This window comes from Ictalurus furcatus, chromosome 5 (assembly GCF_023375685.1).
Source record: "Ictalurus furcatus strain D&B chromosome 5, Billie_1.0, whole genome shotgun sequence".
Classification (NCBI taxonomy): domain Eukaryota; kingdom Metazoa; phylum Chordata; class Actinopteri; order Siluriformes; family Ictaluridae; genus Ictalurus; species Ictalurus furcatus.
Window position 1 is genome coordinate 19,329,411 of NC_071259.1, and position 20,339 is coordinate 19,349,749.

At 38.7% G+C, this 20,339-nt stretch overlaps 1 protein-coding gene across 4 annotated transcripts in view; it reads left to right on the top strand.

Moving 5' to 3' along the window:
• The window catches only part of fancc (FA complementation group C), a 39,911-nt gene continuing 19,572 nt past the window's right edge, over positions 1 to 20,339 (top strand). Inside the window, exons 1-9 of one of the 4 annotated variants that reach the window (XM_053625050.1) lie at positions 1 to 58; positions 1,173 to 1,259; positions 3,967 to 4,132; positions 10,104 to 10,191; positions 10,609 to 10,703; positions 15,998 to 16,105; positions 16,244 to 16,308; positions 16,725 to 16,889; positions 17,055 to 17,208. In XM_053625050.1, coding sequence (XP_053481025.1) covers positions 3,977 to 4,132; positions 10,104 to 10,191; positions 10,609 to 10,703; positions 15,998 to 16,105; positions 16,244 to 16,308; positions 16,725 to 16,889; positions 17,055 to 17,208 — 831 coding nt within the window. In that variant the 5' untranslated portion in view covers positions 1 to 58; positions 1,173 to 1,259; positions 3,967 to 3,976. The other 3 variants (XM_053625051.1, XM_053625048.1, XM_053625049.1) reach the window with 3 other exon arrangements.

Here is a 20,339-nt window from a genome sequence, read left to right on the forward strand (position 1 = left end):
TTGTCGGCGAGAGAGGGAAGTTCAGAAAGACGTTTTTTTTCGTCTCTCCGTTTCTCAGGTATGTTTCAGTAAGAACAACAGACGCTGTTGTGAGTGATGTAAACCATTTCGCTAGTTAAAAACAATCTTGCGTTTCAGACATCTAAAGCAGTTTCAAAACGTCGCTAGCTAGTAAAGTTAGTCACCATATTGATATGTTAGCTAACGTTGTTTTACGCTGACAGACTGGACCACAGCACTTCTAGTACAAAACAACCGCACGCATTAATATACAGGTATGCAGAGAGCTAGCTCGATAGAGTGAGTATGTACCTAGTTGTGTATTATGGGATGGAAACTATGGTGAAGACGTAGCACAATACTTGAAGGTATATGATGTGTGACCGGACACTCGCATGTACTGAGAGACAGAGACACACACACACACACACACACAGACACAGAGAGCGAGCGAGAGACCCCGTACATCAGAACTGCCACATTTAAAAAGGGGAAATTATAATATTATTCATTTAAATGTCAATATATTAGAGTTTTGAAGTGGATCCCTGATGTTGTTTTAATGTTTTGCTAGTAGGTCAGACAGCAGTATTTGCATCAGTACATACATACAAAATGATAACTACATGATTATGATGATAATGGTAATGATAGTAATGATGACGATAATAATAATAATAATGCTTAATGTATATAATGTAATTTATATTCCAATTTCTATTTACAATAGCAATACAGTGATGCATAAACAATGAACAATCACAGGTAAACACAAAATGTGAAAAACAATGAACAATCAAACGTAAAATATGAAAAACAGTACAGACAGGACAGTCACTGAGGAAGATGCATAGCAACAGATTAGGACAGATAAGATTCAGAAAACATACGTTTTAAGTTGGGATTTGAACTTGCAGATGGGTGTGATGCACGCCTCCCTTCAAAGACTGTTAAAGCAGAATAGCTTTAATAATAATTAATAAATAATAATTAAGAACAGCTCGATATTTTCCTCACTTTTTGAGAGACAAGTTATCCAGATAAAGTAGTGATGAAAATCGCTCATCTTCAGTAAAAGCACTTTATTCTGAATAAGACAATATTGTGATTAAGATGTTTACATGAGTTGCTTTTAGAATATTCCTTTCATGTTCCCGTTTTACATGTTATAGAACACAGATCGATTAACTGCACACGTCACCGCGCCACACTGTCCTTCCGGAAGTTCACGTTTCAACATACAGTTCGTCTTCATTATGGTACTGTATACAGTTTTGGGTATTTCATTTTTAATTTTACAAAAGCTTAAAGTGCAGTTAATTATTTGTCATGCTGTACGTGTAAATAGACGACTGCAGATACAAATTCTCCAGCAACAGGCCTCCTGTGTACTTTCATTCGACAACATTTCGTTCATGCCACTGCGACAAACTCTGAGGTACTGGATGAGCGCACGAAGTAAAGTCTAGTGGGAGAGAGTTGTTTTAATGGAATTTGATGACACCGAATAGAAAGAGAATTTTTGTGTACGTGTCCTGTCGCAAAATGCGGTGAAAACTCCCACACGACGTTAATAATGTGATTAAGGTGTGTACATGCCTATAGTTGAGCTTGTATGTAGGTCAAGTCCAAGTAAAAAAAAAACATTATATTTAGTAATACTGAAATGTAAGTAAATAGAATAAAACAGTGGCTGTAGGTGTCATGTGTTTATCGCTACCTCAGCTAACATTTGTATTTGTTTGCCAGACACAATCATTGTAACTGGTGGAAGCATGGGGAATTTTTTGATGCGCAGTCCATCTATTCATTATTAAATTATGTCCCTGATAGTGCAACAATAAAACACTGGATTCTGCTTTGAAAAATGGAATTGAAGTTGGCTCCAAATGGCCTTGACTTTCACCGTGTAGGCTGGAGACTTTGAAGAGAGTAGGGCATAGCTGTGATGATCAATTCAGAAAGACCAGAGTCAAAACACAAAGCATGTACTTCTTGGAATGTTTGTAGATCAATAACATCCGATAAATAATGAACAGTTTTTAATTAGTTTGATCTAATGTTACCCAAAACTCGAGATGACAATGTAGAAAACTTATAATTTGAGCAAATTTTTTTTCTCTTGCCTTCTGTACTGTGAAAAATATGAATAGAAGACTAAGCAGAAATAATAACTTGGTTAGTTAGAAATAGTCATCATTCAGAGCATTTGCTTTATTAAATATGATGGTGTAATGATTTTGTTTTTAATCTTGACAAATGTGAAAACTAATGAATTTCATGTTTGCTGAATACATACATTGAAAATAAAACCTAATGTGATCATCTCGGATAGCGCCAGTATTAGTCAGCTCAAATACTTGCAATGCGATTAGTTGACTGTGTAATATTTGTGACAGGCCTTCTTATTGCTGATCAGAGAGATTCCTGATTCAGAGTAGATAATATATGGATTGAGGAATTGAGGACAGAACCAAATATATTTCATGAAGTTTCCTATTTTTTTTCTTTATATACATCACAATAATTGGACAACCGCCCTGCGATGGACTGGCACCCTGTCCAGGGTGTACCCTGCCTTGTGACCGATGCTCTCTGGGATAGGCTCCAGGTTCCCCGTGACCCTGAAAAGGAGTAAGCGGTAGAAGATGGATGGATGGATGGATGGATGGACAATAATTGGACAACCTTCATTACATTTACTGAGACCCCAGCAGCATAATTGGAATAATATTTAGGTTATGTTTAGCTCTGTGACCTGGACTGATTACAGGTCATCCATTTTGAAGATCACTACCATGAGTGAAGAGGATGCCAAATGACTGTATTTCAAATAATTGTATGAAATCTTGTACAGTTAAATCAAAGGTTCTGCTTTGGAAAAACTTGACAGCCTCAGGCTTGGGGTATGAGGTGGGTTGTATTGAGATGTCAAGTCAACAAGAAGCGTTTGTTCATGCTTTTGGTTTGATGATAAAAAGCTCAGTGGGTAATTACACATCACCTAACCCATGGGGGATTTCCAGCAGAGTCATTGGAAAGACATTAAACAACTCTGCGTTACGAGGTGATTATAAAAACAGTCCACTGTTGTGTCCTTTTGCAGACCTGCCATTAAGCCTAAAAACAACAATTATCCATGAACGCTAGCTTCTGCGTGCTCAAGTTTGAAGGTCTGTTTCTCCCCATCCGTTGTCTTCAGCTTGAAATGGATGTGAGAACCTTGCTACTCAGCAGGACTTGGCGGTGTTGCAGTCTGTGTCACCATTCATTGTTAATTTGTCAGAAATACTTGTGTACTGAGCTAAGGTGCCTGTTGAGAGTCTAAGAGTACCTTTTAATACCCTGGCACAGTGTATTACATGAAATACAAGGCGATGACAAATTCAGAGATCCCAGCTGGGTCACACATTTTCAGGTACTTATTTTCTTATGGCACTGTCACTTTTGACTCTCTACGAGCCTAAAATATATGTTGTGTAAAGACCTGTTAAAGGTAAGATAACACTGCTGTTATTGATTGCTCGATTGGAAAGTTATTTCTTTGGTAAGGCAAGGTGATTGGACTGGTGTCGTAACCTTGGTAACATTTTACCACCCATTCAATTGAAGTCACCAGCCAAACCAGCTAATAAATTAAAAAAAAAAAAAAAAAACTATAATAAATCTAATAACATTTTTGATAATGGTAGGTTGTGATTACCGCCAATTTATTTTAAAAAAAAAAAAAAGAAAAGAAAATTCACAGACCCTCTGGCTATGCTTCATAGAGCTCTTGTGTAATACCACTAAAATACATCCATTATGACTTGTATAACCTTAATAGACACATTTCACTGAATGTTATTCTCATCTTGTGTATACCCATTTTGCAATAGTGGCCTTGATCGCTTGCTTGATGTGTAACTTCATTTTGGTTCAGTCTGTTTATAATCTGGCTTTACACGTGTGTCTGTGTTTCTGCAGATTTACAGGAATGGCTGCACTTTCTGAGCTCCAGATGAGGTTCTGGATGGATAAAGCGGTGCAGTGGGGCCAGGCTACATCTCCCGCTGCACAGCAGGATATAAGCAAACACATGCGGTCTTTAGAGACCTTCCTCCAGCAGCTTGTACACACACTTCAGACAACGGTAATTTCAATTGTCAGGCCACTTTACTCAAGGGACGAACTTGGTAATTCCATGTGAAATTACTAGAAAGGTACAAGTTTGGATTTCAACATTTTTAAGCCTAATTGATTTGGAATTTCCCGTATTAGACAGCGACTTAAATAAACTTGGTATTTAAAACCATTGACTGTCTATACTATACACAGATTTATTTTATTTATTTACATAAAGTAATGTATTCTTTAATTCATATTTAGCTAAGTTTTACATTCTTTAGGATAGCCATGATCCATATTAAAAATCTGCCCTTTCAAGTGTTCACTCTGAGCATCAAATAGCTATCTATTATCTACATATGCTCACTGTTTTAGTAAAAGCATAACAGCATTGTAAAACGTACACTATAAGGCTAAATGTTTGTGGACACTTGACCATCACACCCATATGTGGGTCTTCCCTAAACTGTTATCACAGCATTTGAAGCACCCTTTTTTTTGGTCTAGAATGTCTTTGTATGCTGTAGCATTGCGGTTTCCCTAAGGGGCCCAAAATGCCTCTGTGCACAAAGCGAGGTCCATGAAGACATGGTTTGGCAAGGTTGCAGGGAAAGAACTTGAGTGGCCTCCACAGAGCCCTGACCTCAACACCAGTAAACACCTTTAGGATGAACTGGAGCACCGAGTGGTGTCAGGCCTCCTCCCCTGATGTCCGTGTCTGACCTCACTAATGATCTTGTGGCTGACTGGACAGAAATTGCATGGCCATGTTCCAAAATATTGTGGAAAGCCTTCCCAGAAGAGTGGAGTTTGTTACAACAGCAAAGGGGAGCCAACTTTGGAATGTGATGTTCAACAACATGTATGGGTGTGATGGTCAGGTGTCCACATACTTTTGTCCATATAATGTATGTAGTGTACTTTATGGCTAGACTTGTGTTATGATCTGAGTAGTGGTACTACAGCAGTTACCCCTTGACTCCAGAACTTGTCTGCAGATCCAGATTTGCATTTATCACCCTCATAACTACTTGCCTTTAGTTCCACTGTAGTTAATGAATGTTTCACAGTACTTACTAACTAATATGTTTTAAGATGAATAACTGAATAGTAAGCTTGGACTTTCTGTAGTATTCTTCAGATTGCTAGAACCTTCAGAACCATGGCTGGGCCCTTGGGCAATACCCTCAACTTCCAACTGCTTCCAACTGATTGTATACTATCTCAAAAGTTGCTTTGGCTACATGAAATCATATTGAAGACATAATCTTAATCTGAGGGCGTTCATTCATTCATTCATCTTCTGCTTTTTTTTATGGTGGGGTTTGCAGTGGCAACAGGCTGAGAATGTCAGTCCAGACTTCTCTATCACCAGCAGCTCTAGTTACATGCGTGATCCTCGCCCTTCGTGTTGCAGATAGTGAGCCCCAAGATTATGTGTGTTTTGTAGGTGGTCACCGCCAACGTTCTGGTCACCAAACCAGGGTACAGTTGTTTTTTGGTGTGTGTGTGTGTGTGGGTGTGTGTGGGTGTGTGTTTTTTGTTTTTGTTTTTTTTTTGGCGGGGACGGGGTGTCTGTCTTGATCACGTTCCTCAGATCTGTTCACCAAGCGTGACCCAATTGAGAGGTGATGTATCCCTGAGGTTCACAGAAGTACATAAGTCCCTTCACCTTGACAAAGTCTCAATCCAGGAAGGTAGTGCTTCACTGGTTCTACTGAGTTGTGAAAAGTTTTACAGCACAATTTTCTGCTATTCAGTATAACCGATCACACCAGTATGTGTGGTGAAGTATTTTCAAGGTTGTAACACAAATCCAGTTGCCTTGACTTACTACTAGGAGACCTTCCAAATGACTTGGATGACCCAGAACTTGAAAGACTGTTAAGATGAAGAAAGAAGAAGAAAAAGGGGGAAAAAACCACTTTATATTTTCAAAGAGAAACTGTCTGTATGGCAAAACAGAAATCTCCTAACTCAGTGTTTCAGTAATAAGCCTGTGATATAATCCTTGTACTGAGAACTTCAGGTAGACTGTGACTATACTCTAGAGACCATGGCCTGAACAGTGGCTTCTCTGTGCTGGACCAGGCAGTTCATTGGCATGGTCACGGTGTTGATTTAGTGGGCTAATAGCCACCAAGGGATTGCCTGCGTTAACCTAATGTATCCCTGTATCAAGTGTTTGGATCAAAATTTGAATCAGGATTAAATGTTGTTGTTTTTTTGGCAGGGGTGGGGGGTGAGGGTGCTGATTGGGTATGGATGGTTGTGCTGGGCTGCATGTCTCTGTGAAGGTCTAGTGTTTGTAAACGTCCTGCCTCACACCATCCATGTACTCCTTGAAAGGAGGCCTTTCTTTAGTGCGCAGCAGTCTTAGCACCTCAGGAGCTCTTACTGCTGTATGCCATGTTGCCTCAGTGCCTGCCTTGTCAGAAAGGAAAACCAGTTTGACGTTGTCATGCTCTCTAATTTCACCCATTACAATGGACACTATGCCCAGATTCAGTCACCATCTTCTCCTGCTCTTCCTCCTGCGCTTCCTATCATTCTTGGTCCAAACACAGGGTTTGTTTACAGAATGGACCAAATGTAATATGGTTTATTAATATGATTGATTTAATAAGTTATGCCATATTGACACTATTGTGTGAGATGTTGTACCACTTTGGTGCCACGTTGATGTTTCTTTTCTTTGAGGACTTTGGTGAAAGATGTTCTTTTACTGTATTCCTGCAGTTTACAGTGCTGTGAAAAAGTATTTGCCTGGTTACTTCTGTTTTTGTGTATATCTCATTAATAGTTTTAGATCTTCAAATGAGATACAACACCAAACAGGTAAATCAGTCTTTCACTTACATGTAGGACTAGGATTTCCTGCTATGCTTTGGCTCAGACAGTACGTTTACATAGACAACAATAATCCGACATTAAGACGATACTCTGATTAAGAAACTACCATGTAAACAGCAATTTTTTATTACCTCAATCTGACTAAAGTCAGACTCGAAGTAAACACAAATTGAATTAAGACGTGTGGAGTATTCCTGTTTTAGTTGCATTATCGACATGCATTACAGACATGTACACACCTTAATCACATTATTAACTAGAGCTGCAACAACTAATTGATAAAATCGATAATAATCGATTATGAAAATCGTTGTCAACGAATCTGCGCGCGGCACGGGAGAGATTTACTCATTATGTTACTTCTGTTCTGAAAACATGCTTTGGAGAGTAATTACTAAAGTTGTGTCCCAAATGAAGTACTGTACACTTGCACTATGCACTCTGCACTACCATCTAGTGTGTGGATTTTAGAAAGGTAATATCATCTCAAATATAACATGAGCGGATTTTTTTACTAACCCGGAAGTATAAGCCACGACGGCACATGACGTCATACGCACGCTAGCAATAGCAGACACCCAGAATCACCGATAATAACTTTCTTCAGTTTACTTTCTGTCAGCATTACCTTTTATTCCCAACATGACCTCAGTCACCATCAGACGGAGGCGAAATCATCACGTGACTGAGGAAGAAATTGTGCAACCTCCAAGTCCTCTAAGGCAGTGAAGCATTTTGAACACCGCGGAAATCAAACTGATGCACGACCACAAACTTATGTTTATATCCAAAATGCTCCACTGTGTGTAAGGGGAAGGGGGAAACTGGTGCCAGCTACTTAAAAGGTTTAGTTGAATTTAAGTTTATTGTCATTATATGCTGAATTTGCGCACTTGCAGTGTAAATTCTGTTGTTTATTATAACGGAAGTGATGTGTTAGTAACGAGGCCGCGTTGCTGATCACTCGCAGTGTAGACGCGCTGATAGTGCGAGCGCAAGTAAGATCTGTAATGTCTAATTAAAACATTATGGTCAAAAGTAAACACAAGTAAAATAATATTCCTAAAGGCAATGAGTAACAGAAACCACAAGGTGCAGTGAAAGTGAGTTTTTATTATTAATGTAGGACTGTAGTTTAATTGGGTCCTTTTTATGCATCCATAAAAAATAATGCATATTCTTGTGTGTGTGTTGGGTTCTTTTCCATTTTGGACAAACAGTTGTGTAAAGTTTTAGTCTGAAGTTTATATTTGTAACACTCAGTTTGTGGATTTTATTTTAAACAAACAAAAAAAATGGTACTGAAAGCTTGCCCCGGCCCATCTGATTAATCGAAAAAATAATCGTTAGTTGCAGCCCTACTATTAACGTCGTGTGGGAGTTTTCACCGCATTCTGCGACAGGACACGTACACACATGGCAGTGCTCAACCATTTGAGGGTAAACAAGAGAGCGCGGCTGCATCCGAAACCACGTACTTACCTGCTATATAGTAGGTGAAATACATGTATTTCAGTTACTATACAGTAGGTAAGTATGTGGTTTCGGACGCAGCCCATGGCTTCAAGCAGTTGTCTATTTGCACTTATAGCATAACATATAAATAACTGCACTTGAAGGTTTCGTAAAAATTAAAAATGAAACACCCAAAACTGTATACGGTATCATAACAAAGAGAACTGTATGTTGATATGGGAAATTCTGGAGGGAACATCAGACTTTGTGGCGCGGTGACGTAATGATGTGTGCTGTTAATTGATCTATGTTCTATAACATGTAAAACGGGAACATGAAAGGAATATTCTAAAAGCAACTCATGTAAACACCTTAATCACAATATTGTCTTATTCAGAATAAGGTCAATAATTAGATTATTCCTGTCCATGTAAACGTACCCACTGACTGTGACCCACTTTACATGGAGAACAATAATCTAATTTATTAGACTACTGTCTTAAGACAAGATATTTTCTTAATCGGGTTAATATTGGATTATTGTTGTCCATGTAAACATACTGATTGTCTTGCTGCATAATCCAGTTGGGCTTGAGTTTAACTACCTAGTATGACATATACACAAACTTAGAATAAATCAAATACTTTTTCACAGCACTTTATTCATAATGAATGTTTCTGTCATGAAAGCACTTGTATTACCACATTTTTCAAGCATCTTTTTTGATTCTGGTAGTGATGACAATAACAGCAACAGTGACAACAGCCACATCATCATAAACCATAGTTAGATAATGGATAATGATAATGCGGAATGCACGGTTGGTGAGACAATGAATACTTACAGCCTGCTGGGTAATTGGGAGGTGGCTCTATATTAGTGTATAGAGTGTATAGAAATGGGCGTCAGAGTTAATGTGGCATCGGCAAACTTTTTCCAGTCAGAACAGTCTTCAAATCCTAGTGGTCTTTGTGATTCATTCATCTTTTAATGCTATGCATTTAGCTCTGTTCTGGCCATGACTGTTTTATAAGCTAAACATTCTTTTAGAGTTTTATCATTCATTTTGCACACACATCACTCTGGATCACACTGCGTATTGTATGTATGGGGCATGTCAAAAGGGGTCTGTTCCTTTGAATGGATTCCAATATACAGTAAATTAACAGCACACATCTTGAATTAATGCAGAAAGCTGTGAACCCCAAGATTCTTCTGTGTTAGCATGCTGGTGTTCATTAATTACGTAAATGTCTTTAAAAAAAATAAAAAATAAGTGATCGGTGACTATCCATTTGGCTTCGTGGGAATAGTTTCTATAAAGGGGCATCAAAAGCCTTTTCTTGGCTTTAATAATCCTGAAGGCAAATTAGATTCATATTAGGTTGTGGTATGTGTCTTGTTCAGGTATAGCAGTTCTAGGGTACTACATTGTGTGTTGAAGCCAAATGAAAAATGAAGAGAATGCAGAATTCATTGGAGAATTGATCATCTACCTGAGTGTAAAGAGCAATGTTAATTTGCTTACAAGTCCAATGTCAGATTCAGCTGTGAATATGTATTTTACTAAATTTTTCCATCATAAGAAAAATTGCCATTATTTCTGATAGTACACAATCACTGTAGTTGTTATTGTTGCTTGGGTTGCTTGCCCATGTGCACACATGCATGTGTTACTGTTTTTCAGAACTGTACCACTGAGGCCATGAAGAACTTTCCTTTTGTGGGCCAGTTCCTGGGAAGACTTTGTTGGAACCCATATGTTACTGCGGATGGTAAATTTATGACTCTTATACTCGTTGAGGGTGTGTTTCCCAATTGGGATGGAGAAATGGGTCTGCAGGCATTAGGTATTTACACTCATTTTCCAGTGAACCCTGTAGTGACCTGCTGGGCATTTATTTTCCCTTTTATTCTTTTTTCCTCCCTCTTTTTAAGTCTCTCTCTCTCTCTCTCTCTCTCTCTCTCTCTCTCCACTCACATTATGTTTGTGCCTCTCTTTCTGCATCTTTCTCTGTTTTCTCTATAACTCTCTTTCCTTTTGATTCTCTTTACTCAAGTTTCTCCTTAAAATCAATACAGTTCTTCCTGCATTTCTTTACTTTGTCACTCTGAAGACCTCAACACAAACCACAAATTTAAATAATCAAACTAATTTTCTTTGTTTCCTATGTGTACTTTCTGTCCTTCAGGAGCAGGCAGGAGGCTCCTGCTTCAGTGCATGTGGCTTCTATATACTGCAGAGCCTCAGAATTTAGTGGAGCAGCGGGCCAACGAGTGGATACGGGTACACACACGCACGCACACACACGCACACACACACACACACACACCCATTTAACCTGCGTGAAGTTGGCCCTCCACCCAACGCAAACGTCTCAATCGTTTGTGCTCCATTTGTGCTGGTTTGTGCCTATAAAAGTTTTGTTTGTGCTGCTTCCGTTTTTAAAATATTAGACAATGACTTCGGTGTGAGCACACTTTTAGAGTCGAATTGCTGAAGACTTTTTCAAGACAAATCATATCAACATTTGTTCAATAAACAATTATCTTTACTTCATTCACTGGTCTCTCATCATTGAACTTTTCATTTATTTACACATACACACACACACATATATGTATATGTGTATACACACACACACACACAATGGCCTATGTATGTATAAACACAGAGCTACAGCAAACAGATTATGGTGCGTGTATTTATTTATGACAATGTTAATATTACGACTGATCGTATTCTCATAACAACATATACAGTAACAAGTAAAAACACTTACCCTGGAGTTCGTGTTACAATTCACACATCCTGTGATCCGCTGTGTCCCTTAAAAGTTGAAAACGCACAGTGGATAGGTAACAATTGAGTGAGTGCGACTATTTAATGTGATTTGTTTTGTCATTTGGATTTTACCTTGTTACTTAAACTGTATTGTTAAAAAAAAAGACAGTCGCAAGAACGAAACTTTTATCGGCACAAACGGAGCATAAACAAACGAGCCTATTTGGGGGCTGAGTGACCCCAGAATAACCTATAAATATTCTTTTAATATCTCCAGAACCGAAGCAGCACAAATGAAAATTTTTACGGCACAAACCAGCACAAACGTAGCACAAATGATTGAGACTATTTTGCCGACGTTTTGCGTTGGGTGGGGGGCCAACTTCACGCAGGTACCTGTTTACCATAAAGCAGTCTTTACCCAGTGTTCATTCTCATTTCCTTCACATGTCATATCTCCTGGCCCTGAAAGACTCTTTTACTTGTTTGTATAAAAATTGAATGACTAGATTTTTTTTAATCTGTTCATTGCTTTTTTTCATAGTAATCTTTGGTACAGTTAAAGACAAAACAGAAATGTGTCAGTTGAATAAATGTATTTACAGACAAAATGATAGTGCTGTGTTTGGTTTGAAAAAGTTGGAAAAAATGCTTTGTCTGTGGGTGTAATATGAAAGTTCCCCTTTTGATGTTGTACAGGTAGTGATGATGTACCAAACACATTGACGGTGCTGTTTCCAAAGCACTAAAAGTTCCAAATTTTTAACACATGCCATTTATACAGATATGATCAGAGGGGGCAAGGCGTAATAAAAAATAAAAAAAAACAGGCTTCACACAGATGGTTTACCATAAGCAATATGGAACCATGTGCATATTCTTTTTGTTGTCATCTAATAACACATTGTGCTAATTAATGGAGGGCTTTTAAAGTAAACTTTTAATTTGCCAGATGTGTTTTGACCTATACGAAGGGAAGTGAAGACTGAGGGAGGTGTGGATGTTCCATGAAGCCCTGCGCTGCAGTGATTCATCTTACAGTATTTTTTCAGCTAACTAGCTCTTGTACAGCAGTAGGTAGATACAGTATGTGGGAAAAGGCCTGGGGCGTGAAGGAGAGAACGGTAAAGACATGGGATTAGCTGTTTGTCTGGAAATTTTCAATGGTGTGAGTAAGAACAATACAGTGATGGTTCTACTTTTCTTACTGAGCTCAGTGCTTGGTCTTGCCTATTTTTGTCCTCTTTTTATCATTGTCTTCAAGTAAGTCGCGGGTACATCTGTGGTTCTACAACTATGTGGAGGACCACCGAGGTGGTTTCCTTCCGGATCTAATATAGTTTTCCTGTATGTTTGTTTCCTTCCTTGCCAAGTATTAAAAGCAAAGTTGCCATCTCATAGCTGTGAGTTGCGTCTGGAGCTCATAATAGACCCCCACTACATCACGCTCATCCTCTTGCCATTCTCTTCATCCTGAATGACCCAGATGGCCTTCATGTAGTTGTAGACCCATGCTTACATATGTAACCAAACTTTCTACTTCTTTATGTTCTCGACCGCCACAGTGGTTTCCTTCCATAACTAGAGTTGACCATATATCAAAGTAATGGCAAATGTTTGTAACACTATCTGATCAATTCTCTGGACTGTGCACTCTCATGACAGCACTTACAAAAAGTACTGATACCATTTTCTGTGGGGAATGATGATGATTTCTCCAAGTATAATTATTGCTGACTTTTGAGGAGGATAGTCTCTCTTGACATTTCGCAATGCTGTCACTAATATCACTTGGAGCCATCCAGGTTGTGGGCATAGTGTGTGTCGAATTTAACTGTGGCACTGTTTGCTGATCAATAATGAGTGCAATTCGCTGACTTGCCTGGCCATAGTGATGAGCAGCAAAAATTATGTCTTAAATGAGACACTTTATACCCATGTCTTCTATTGGTTCAAATGGCAAGGTATATAAACTGCCTAGCACCACTTCCAGGTCCCATTGTGGGACCATTGCTTTGAGTGGGGGTTGGGGATATTCCACATCTTTGAAAGATGCCCTTACTCCACTTGCTTGCCTACAGCCCTTGCATAGACAGTGTGCACTCAAAAGTGTGCATGAACACTTGTAAAAATGCCAGTAATGCTTGGTTGTTCTCTCTCAGAGGTGTGTCATTCCAGGGTGTGTATGTCTTCTGGGATAGCAGGTCCAGTCTGATGGCTAGTGGGCACAGAGGACCCATCAAGAACATTAAATAACATGTGGATCCAAACCATGTTTAGCCAAAATTGGGCTATAAACAATACCAACTGCATAGTCTTTAGGATTGTCTACAGTATGTTCCATAATAGTGACAGTGGTGGAAAAGCATGTTCTTAGATTTGGCCAGTCATGTTGAAGGCATCCTAGCCCAGATCCTGTCCCTGAACTACATTGGGCAGTGAATTGTCTGTTTGTTCACAAACACATCAACTAGTGCCCTTCAGTAGTGCCCTTGAATTTGCCAATCTCCAGACACATATGATGTGACAGTGTATTTGCTGTCTGATAGCAACCACCATGTAGGTAGGCATCTCTCTGAGGCAAGTTTACTATGTGTGGCCACTTGCAGTTCTGTAATATCCTTAATTAAGGCTACTCAGTCTTGTGTCAAAAAGGCTTGTATAGCATGCAAGTCGTGTTTTATGTACAATCGTTTCTGCCTGTTACAACGGCATGACTGCACTTCCATGGTCAATATGGTCAGTTGGCTTGAGTCATGCATGTCTGTGGGGTAGTCCGGTGCACTGATATGATGTTCTCAACCACCAATGCTTTAATTGCAGAGGAGTAAACCAGCCCACCATTGACCGTGTATTTTCAGCACAGGAATTTTCTGGTGCTTCTGATGAATTGTGCTTTGGTGATTTGTTCAGTCCTTGACCTTACTTGAACCTGCCTATGAATTATAGTCCACTGCCACGTACCAATGTGGCACGTGCTGTATTCTACATAACTCCTTCCATCCGCAGTTGTGGTATTTTAAAACTCAGTGTATGCTTAGTTTGTGTTTCAACCAAGGAGAGGCGATCAAGTGCCTCCTGAACTTGCGCACCATGGCATAGCTTCTGACAATGGCATTTGAGCAAGCAAAACCTGTCTTCTCATTTGTGTCAATAGACCCAATGTTTTCCCATACCGTGTTGCTATGGCTCCTTTAGCTTGGCATGCTTCATGTAAGTTCTCTGTGCTCAAGAATATCCATTTATGGGCCAAGACCAAATGTGCCAAGGTGTTAGAAATACAACATACACTTACAGGCTCACAATATGTTCTTCAAAGCAGTGTGTCAAATCATTTATATTCTATGTAACTATACAGTCATTGTATATACCTATAAATGCAAATAAATCTTGCCATCAGTGCTAATCTTGCTATCAGTGCTAACTTACTATCACCCTACGTGCATACTGGCAAACACTCCCCAACTATGCAGATTTTACTATAACAATTTCATACAAACTTTATACAGATTTGATTTCAGACAGATTTTTGATTGCTCCTTAACAACTGGAATTTGCTACTTACTCTCCTCAGCAAGACAAGAATAGGTAAGAGGTGGAGTGTGATGTAGTGGAGGTCTTTTATAGGGTACACACGCGAGGTCTCGGTCATGAGGTGACGACTTTGCAATTAGTGCTCAGCTAGTAAACAAGTGCAGACGAAAACTCCACTAGTTCTGAAAGAAAACTGCCATGGTAGTCCAGAAGGAAAAGAACTAGAACATAACATCACAATGCTGTTCCCATCATCCTCATTCATGAGCATTTCCTCCTGTTATTCCAATAGGTTCTTTCCCCCCTCATTCAACTTCTAATGTCAATTGATTCCTGAATTCCTTTACTGCTTTGCGTGAATAAACAGCCAGCCTCATCAAACGGAAAGCCAGTTCTGTCATGTTTGGGAGTGTTAAGCATTATTTCTCCTCTTCATGTGGGTGGCAAAGTCTGAAAGAAAGCTGAATGGGTGGTGCTGGGGTTTTCTGCTGCCTAAATTCTGTCCTGTCATTAATGGCCCCATTGCCCAATCCACTGCCATCTCTCCATCTAGCACACCAGCCTGGCTCACTCGCAATTCCACATCAGAGAACAGGCAGTGTTTTTCAGTCTCTGAGCCAGTAGAGTTTGAGGCTGAGCAGTAATGACCATGTTTCATGTCTCCATTACAGCCATCTCTAGTTTCAGCATTCTACTTCTCTTTGCTCACTGTTTCTCTCGTCGCTTCCTTCATTTTTCCTTTTTCCTTATTTTACTCACTCTTTTTGTTCCCTTGCTGTCCTCTCTTACTCACTTACTCACTTTTAATTATTATTAAAAAAAAAAAAACTCTACTCTGGAACAGTGCCCATCCCTAAGCTTTGCTAAGTGTGCTAAGGGAGCTTGGTGTGTGTTTTAGCACGTTGGTTGGCTATAATTAAGCCAGTTGGGTTTGTGGAAGCCATTTTACATATAAATCTAAAGAAACTACACGACAGCCATTTTTTTCCATCCAGGAGGCTCAGGGTCAAAATTTTTTTCCTAGGAATGGTTCTCAGATTCTCTGAAAGTGAAGATCTTAATTTTGCCCATTTTTGTAGATTTCAGGAAATGCATTGCTTTGTTTTTAGCATCAGCTTGCAAATATTTTTGTATATCTGTTTCTCAGTGTGCAATAATGTTTTATAATATTGAAGTACCTATAAGGCCAATTAAAAAAAAAAAAAAAAGTTGAAGTACTCGAGTACAGAAGGTGACTGCTGTTAAATGTCTGTGTTAAACAGAATTTGCTGTGCCATCTAACTTCAGAAGATGAGTGCAGTATGGTGCATGCTCTGGAGAAACATGCTGGCTTCCCACCTCAGCAGTATTATTCAGGGAGTCTTAAAAAGGTAATGAGATCACACTATTGGTTTATCAATTCCAGTTCTAGTATAGTTACTTAATAATGGACATCCTATTAATAATCTTTAGTGCTGCAGCTTGCTGATTGTGTGTTTAATAAAAGTATGTGGCTTTGTGTGTTGTAGATGGTGGCATTACTGACCGAGGAGGTCAATATTAGTCATATCACTTCAGCAGCCTCTTTAGAAAGGTTTGTAGTATTCAGCACACACATTCAACACATTCAGTCACTTAAGTATTTGAGCATGAGGTAAGGCCAGTTCACATCCAAAACATCATTAGTCATGTGCGTTATGCATGTCTTGCAGCACGGATATGCTTACTGAAATGCTTCAGTCCACGCCAGTTTCATAAGGAATCCAACTTGTGGCCTTTTTTTCCCTGTGTTTTTTTTCTTCCTCTGTTGACTTTGTTGTACATTAAATCTTCAGTTAGAAAACAGGCTTAAAAACAAATTCCTGCCAGTAGCACTTATAGATCAGATCAGAAATCTCCTGCGTTTTTCCCCTCTACAGTATTTTTTGTCAAGTATATTTACACACATCGGACACCATTCATACTGTTTCTTAATCACATCTTCTCTATCACGTGTTGCCTTTATCGCAGGTGCAGATTTGACAGCATCCATTCTTTATTAGTAGCTTGTGTCCCCTTGGTCACATGTCCTGAGGTAGGACCTCTTATTGGTGCACTGCTAAAACATTGTAATTTGTGTCGCTGTTCTCATCTCAGTGAAGAGTTCATAACAGCAGTTAACACAGCCTTGCTCAGGTACACATTTTTTTTTTTTTTTTAAATCAGTGTATTACATTTAAGAGTGTATATATTCTATACATACTGTATAAAACATTTTTTTAAATGACATAATATACACTATGTACAGATTACCTATATAAGTAACTACATTCTCTTTCTCTCTGTCTTAATGTGTCTCAGTAAGAATTTGGTGATGGAGGATGTTGCCGTGATGGCTCTGTGGTGTTACAGTCTGTCCAGCTTGGAGCAGGCAGTTCTGCTCCTGCTTGAGTGTGTTCTTTCTGACCCAAAAGCGATGCAGAATCTGGAGACAGTTGTCAATGACTCTTTACTGGTGAGTAAACATGATCCCCATCACTGAAAACAGTGTCTGGAGGAGCAACTCCTGTTGCACCGAATTGAATTTGAAAAGGCATTGCTTTCCAGCCGTGCTTTAAACCTTTATAACATAATCTAACTCTTGAACAGTGCAGGTGTCTTATTTCAAACATTGTCCGACCAAATTGACTTGGTTGATTTTAGATTATGGAAAATGAACCAGTTGTTTGTGTCAGCACATTGTGTTTGACATGGTTATTTTTTATAGCAACAGTCATGTCATAATATTTACACAAACTACTAATGAGTTTCGAGTTGAAATATTGAAGGTGAGTAGCTAACTGACTGGCTCCTCTGTGGAGGAATGCATTGTAGTCATAAATTTTCCTTCCTGGGAGAATTGGGAATAATCCATTGATGAAATGTTATACAGCCTATAGCTTAAAGGATGTGATGTCGTGACTAGGCCTCACGCAGCATGAGAATGTGTTGGTGGATAACTCTACAACAGAAATTATTCTTTTTCTCTTCCAAGACCTTTAAATAGATATTTAGAGCAAAAGAGTTTGTTTATATCTCCTTCTATATGACTCCATTAGCTCAGCGTTACAACATGCACTCATTTGTTTCCCTAGTAAACATGTCTCCTCTTATTTTAAGAAAATTACAAAAGTCTGAATGAGTGCACTTTAATCTCTTGGTTGTATATTTGTGCTCCAGGACTTATTTGACAGATGTTGGCTAATTTGTCAGCTTTCAACTCTTCTGTGCTGTTTTTGTCTTTCACGAACGCATTGTTTAAACTGCAATAAAATTGGGTAAATGAAAAATTAGTTTTGCAGCTCTTATCCGCTTTTCTTCCCAGCCCCAGGGTTTAGATCCAATAACAATAATCATCACCCTACATGCTGAGTGCCAAAAATAAAAAAATCTTTTGGCTGTGCTACAGTTGACTCTCTGAGAATTTAAGAGATTGTTAGGAAGGAACACTTAAAACTGATATGGTTTCACAGAATTTTGACTTCAATACCAATAGTTAAAAACTAATATGATACTATGTCAAAAATATGCTTTACCAGTTATAAGGTGTGAATGCTTATAATCTTTTTTTTTTTTTAATTGCACTGATTAAAAATACAATGTGGAAGGTGGGGACATGGGTTAGTGGGAGTTTGCAGCAGGTAAAGCTTCAGATTTTAGTTTGAATAATGAAATAACAGAAGAAAGAAACGGCAGAAGTTAGAGCAAAGTGTTCAAGTTGTCGTTGTCTTGTGTTCAATCTCTAATACTTTGTTTAATAAACTTGTGCATGGTTGTGCTGGGTTTACATAATATCATGCTTTTGGGCTGTTCAAAATTTTGAGCAGCCCAAATCTCAATTTTTGGGGGTAGGGGAGCAAAGCCATATGTTTACTCCTATGATTCTCCATAGCCTAATAGTCTTTAATAGTGTGTGTTTAAATACTATATAAATAATAAATTATATAAATTAAACATTTATATAAGAACAATAATACTTGTACCCCATTAAACATTAATGAACAAGAATTGCAAGTCACTCTACAATATAATAATAATAATAATAATAATAATAATAATAATAATAATAATAATAATAATGATAATTAAAGCTGCAGGCAAGCAGCATTTTCGGGGGTCAAGCGCTCAGACACTGTCAGAACGGTTTTGAATATCAATATTCCTTTGATAAATTTTGTTCAGACAGGTCTCAAGATAAAGTGAGCCAAATTTGGTGAAGATTTGATAAAATTAGGAGGAGGAGTAACAAAAATGGCAGTTAGATGTAAGCTTTTTTTTTTTTTGCATTTTATTGTTACTTCTGATCAGTAGGTGGGGCTGGCTTGAAATTTATTGCATAGCCTCTCTGGTCTTGGTCCTGAAGTGCCTACCAAGTTTTGTGTATGTGCACAAGGTCGTTGCTAAGATAGCCTGAATTCCTGTTTGGCAGCTTCACTGTCAGATTCGTTGGCCCATTACAGACAAACCGCTTGAAATATTCACAATTCATTCGATCACTTTTGCGAGGCTTACTCTAAAGATAATGTCTGCCAGATTTGGTGATGATTGGACACAATTTGTAGGAGGAGTAGCGGAAAAACGGTTAAACTCGTCTCGAATCCAGGGATGCCAGTTTCATGGCATGATCTCGGTGTCTCTATTTTGAAGATCTCTAGTTTGTATTATGATGTCTTTCTGTACACAGATATACAGATATAATTTTTTCTCTTCTTGGAATGTGTTATTTTGCGAGCACCTAATCGCCCCCGCCCTCCTCCTTCTCTCCCGGCTTCTTCCTATTATCTGTTAGAACAGACGTCTTAGTTCCTGTATCAGTAGAGTCTACGTAGTAGATGTTTTGATTTTATCTGTGACTTGTTAGAATTGACATTGATCATTCTTTATCAATATTTCCTGTATGTATAGTTGCAATCAAAATTATTCAATCCCCATTGCAAATCAGTTTTTTTTTGTCAAAATGTACAGACTTTCAGCTGTTTGCAATGAACAAATCAAATGTAAGTAATTGAAATCGTTCAATACAATGAATGCTTCAAGTGGTTTCCCCAAATTCAACTGAAAATGCAACTTATAATGACTTCTCCAGTCTCAAAATTATTCAACTCTTTTGTGGCAAGCATCTTTTAATATTTAGTAGAGCACCCTTTTGCTGTTATGACCGGCTGCAAATGAGATGCATAGCTTCTGACAGTGTTCCTGAGAAATCTTGGCCCATTCCTCATGAGCAATGGCCTCCAGTTCAGTAATATTCTTGGGTTTGCGTGCTATAAACGCCTTCTTCAAATCCCACCGGAGATTTTCGATGGGGTTCAAGTCAGGTGACTGTGATGGCCCTGTTGAATCTTCCAGGACTTCTTCTGCAACCAAGCTTTGGTGGAATCTGAGGCATACTTGGGATCATTGTCCTGTTGGAAGGTCTAATGACGCCCAAGCTTTAGCTTCCTCACAGACTGCATGAAGTTTTCTCCTAGGATTTCCTGATACTTCAATGAATCCATCTTGCCTTCCACATGTTGCAGGTTTCAAGTGTCAGAGGATGCAAAGCAGCCCCAGAGCATCACCGAGCCACCACCATGCTTGACTGTGGACAGAGTGTTGTTTCTTCAT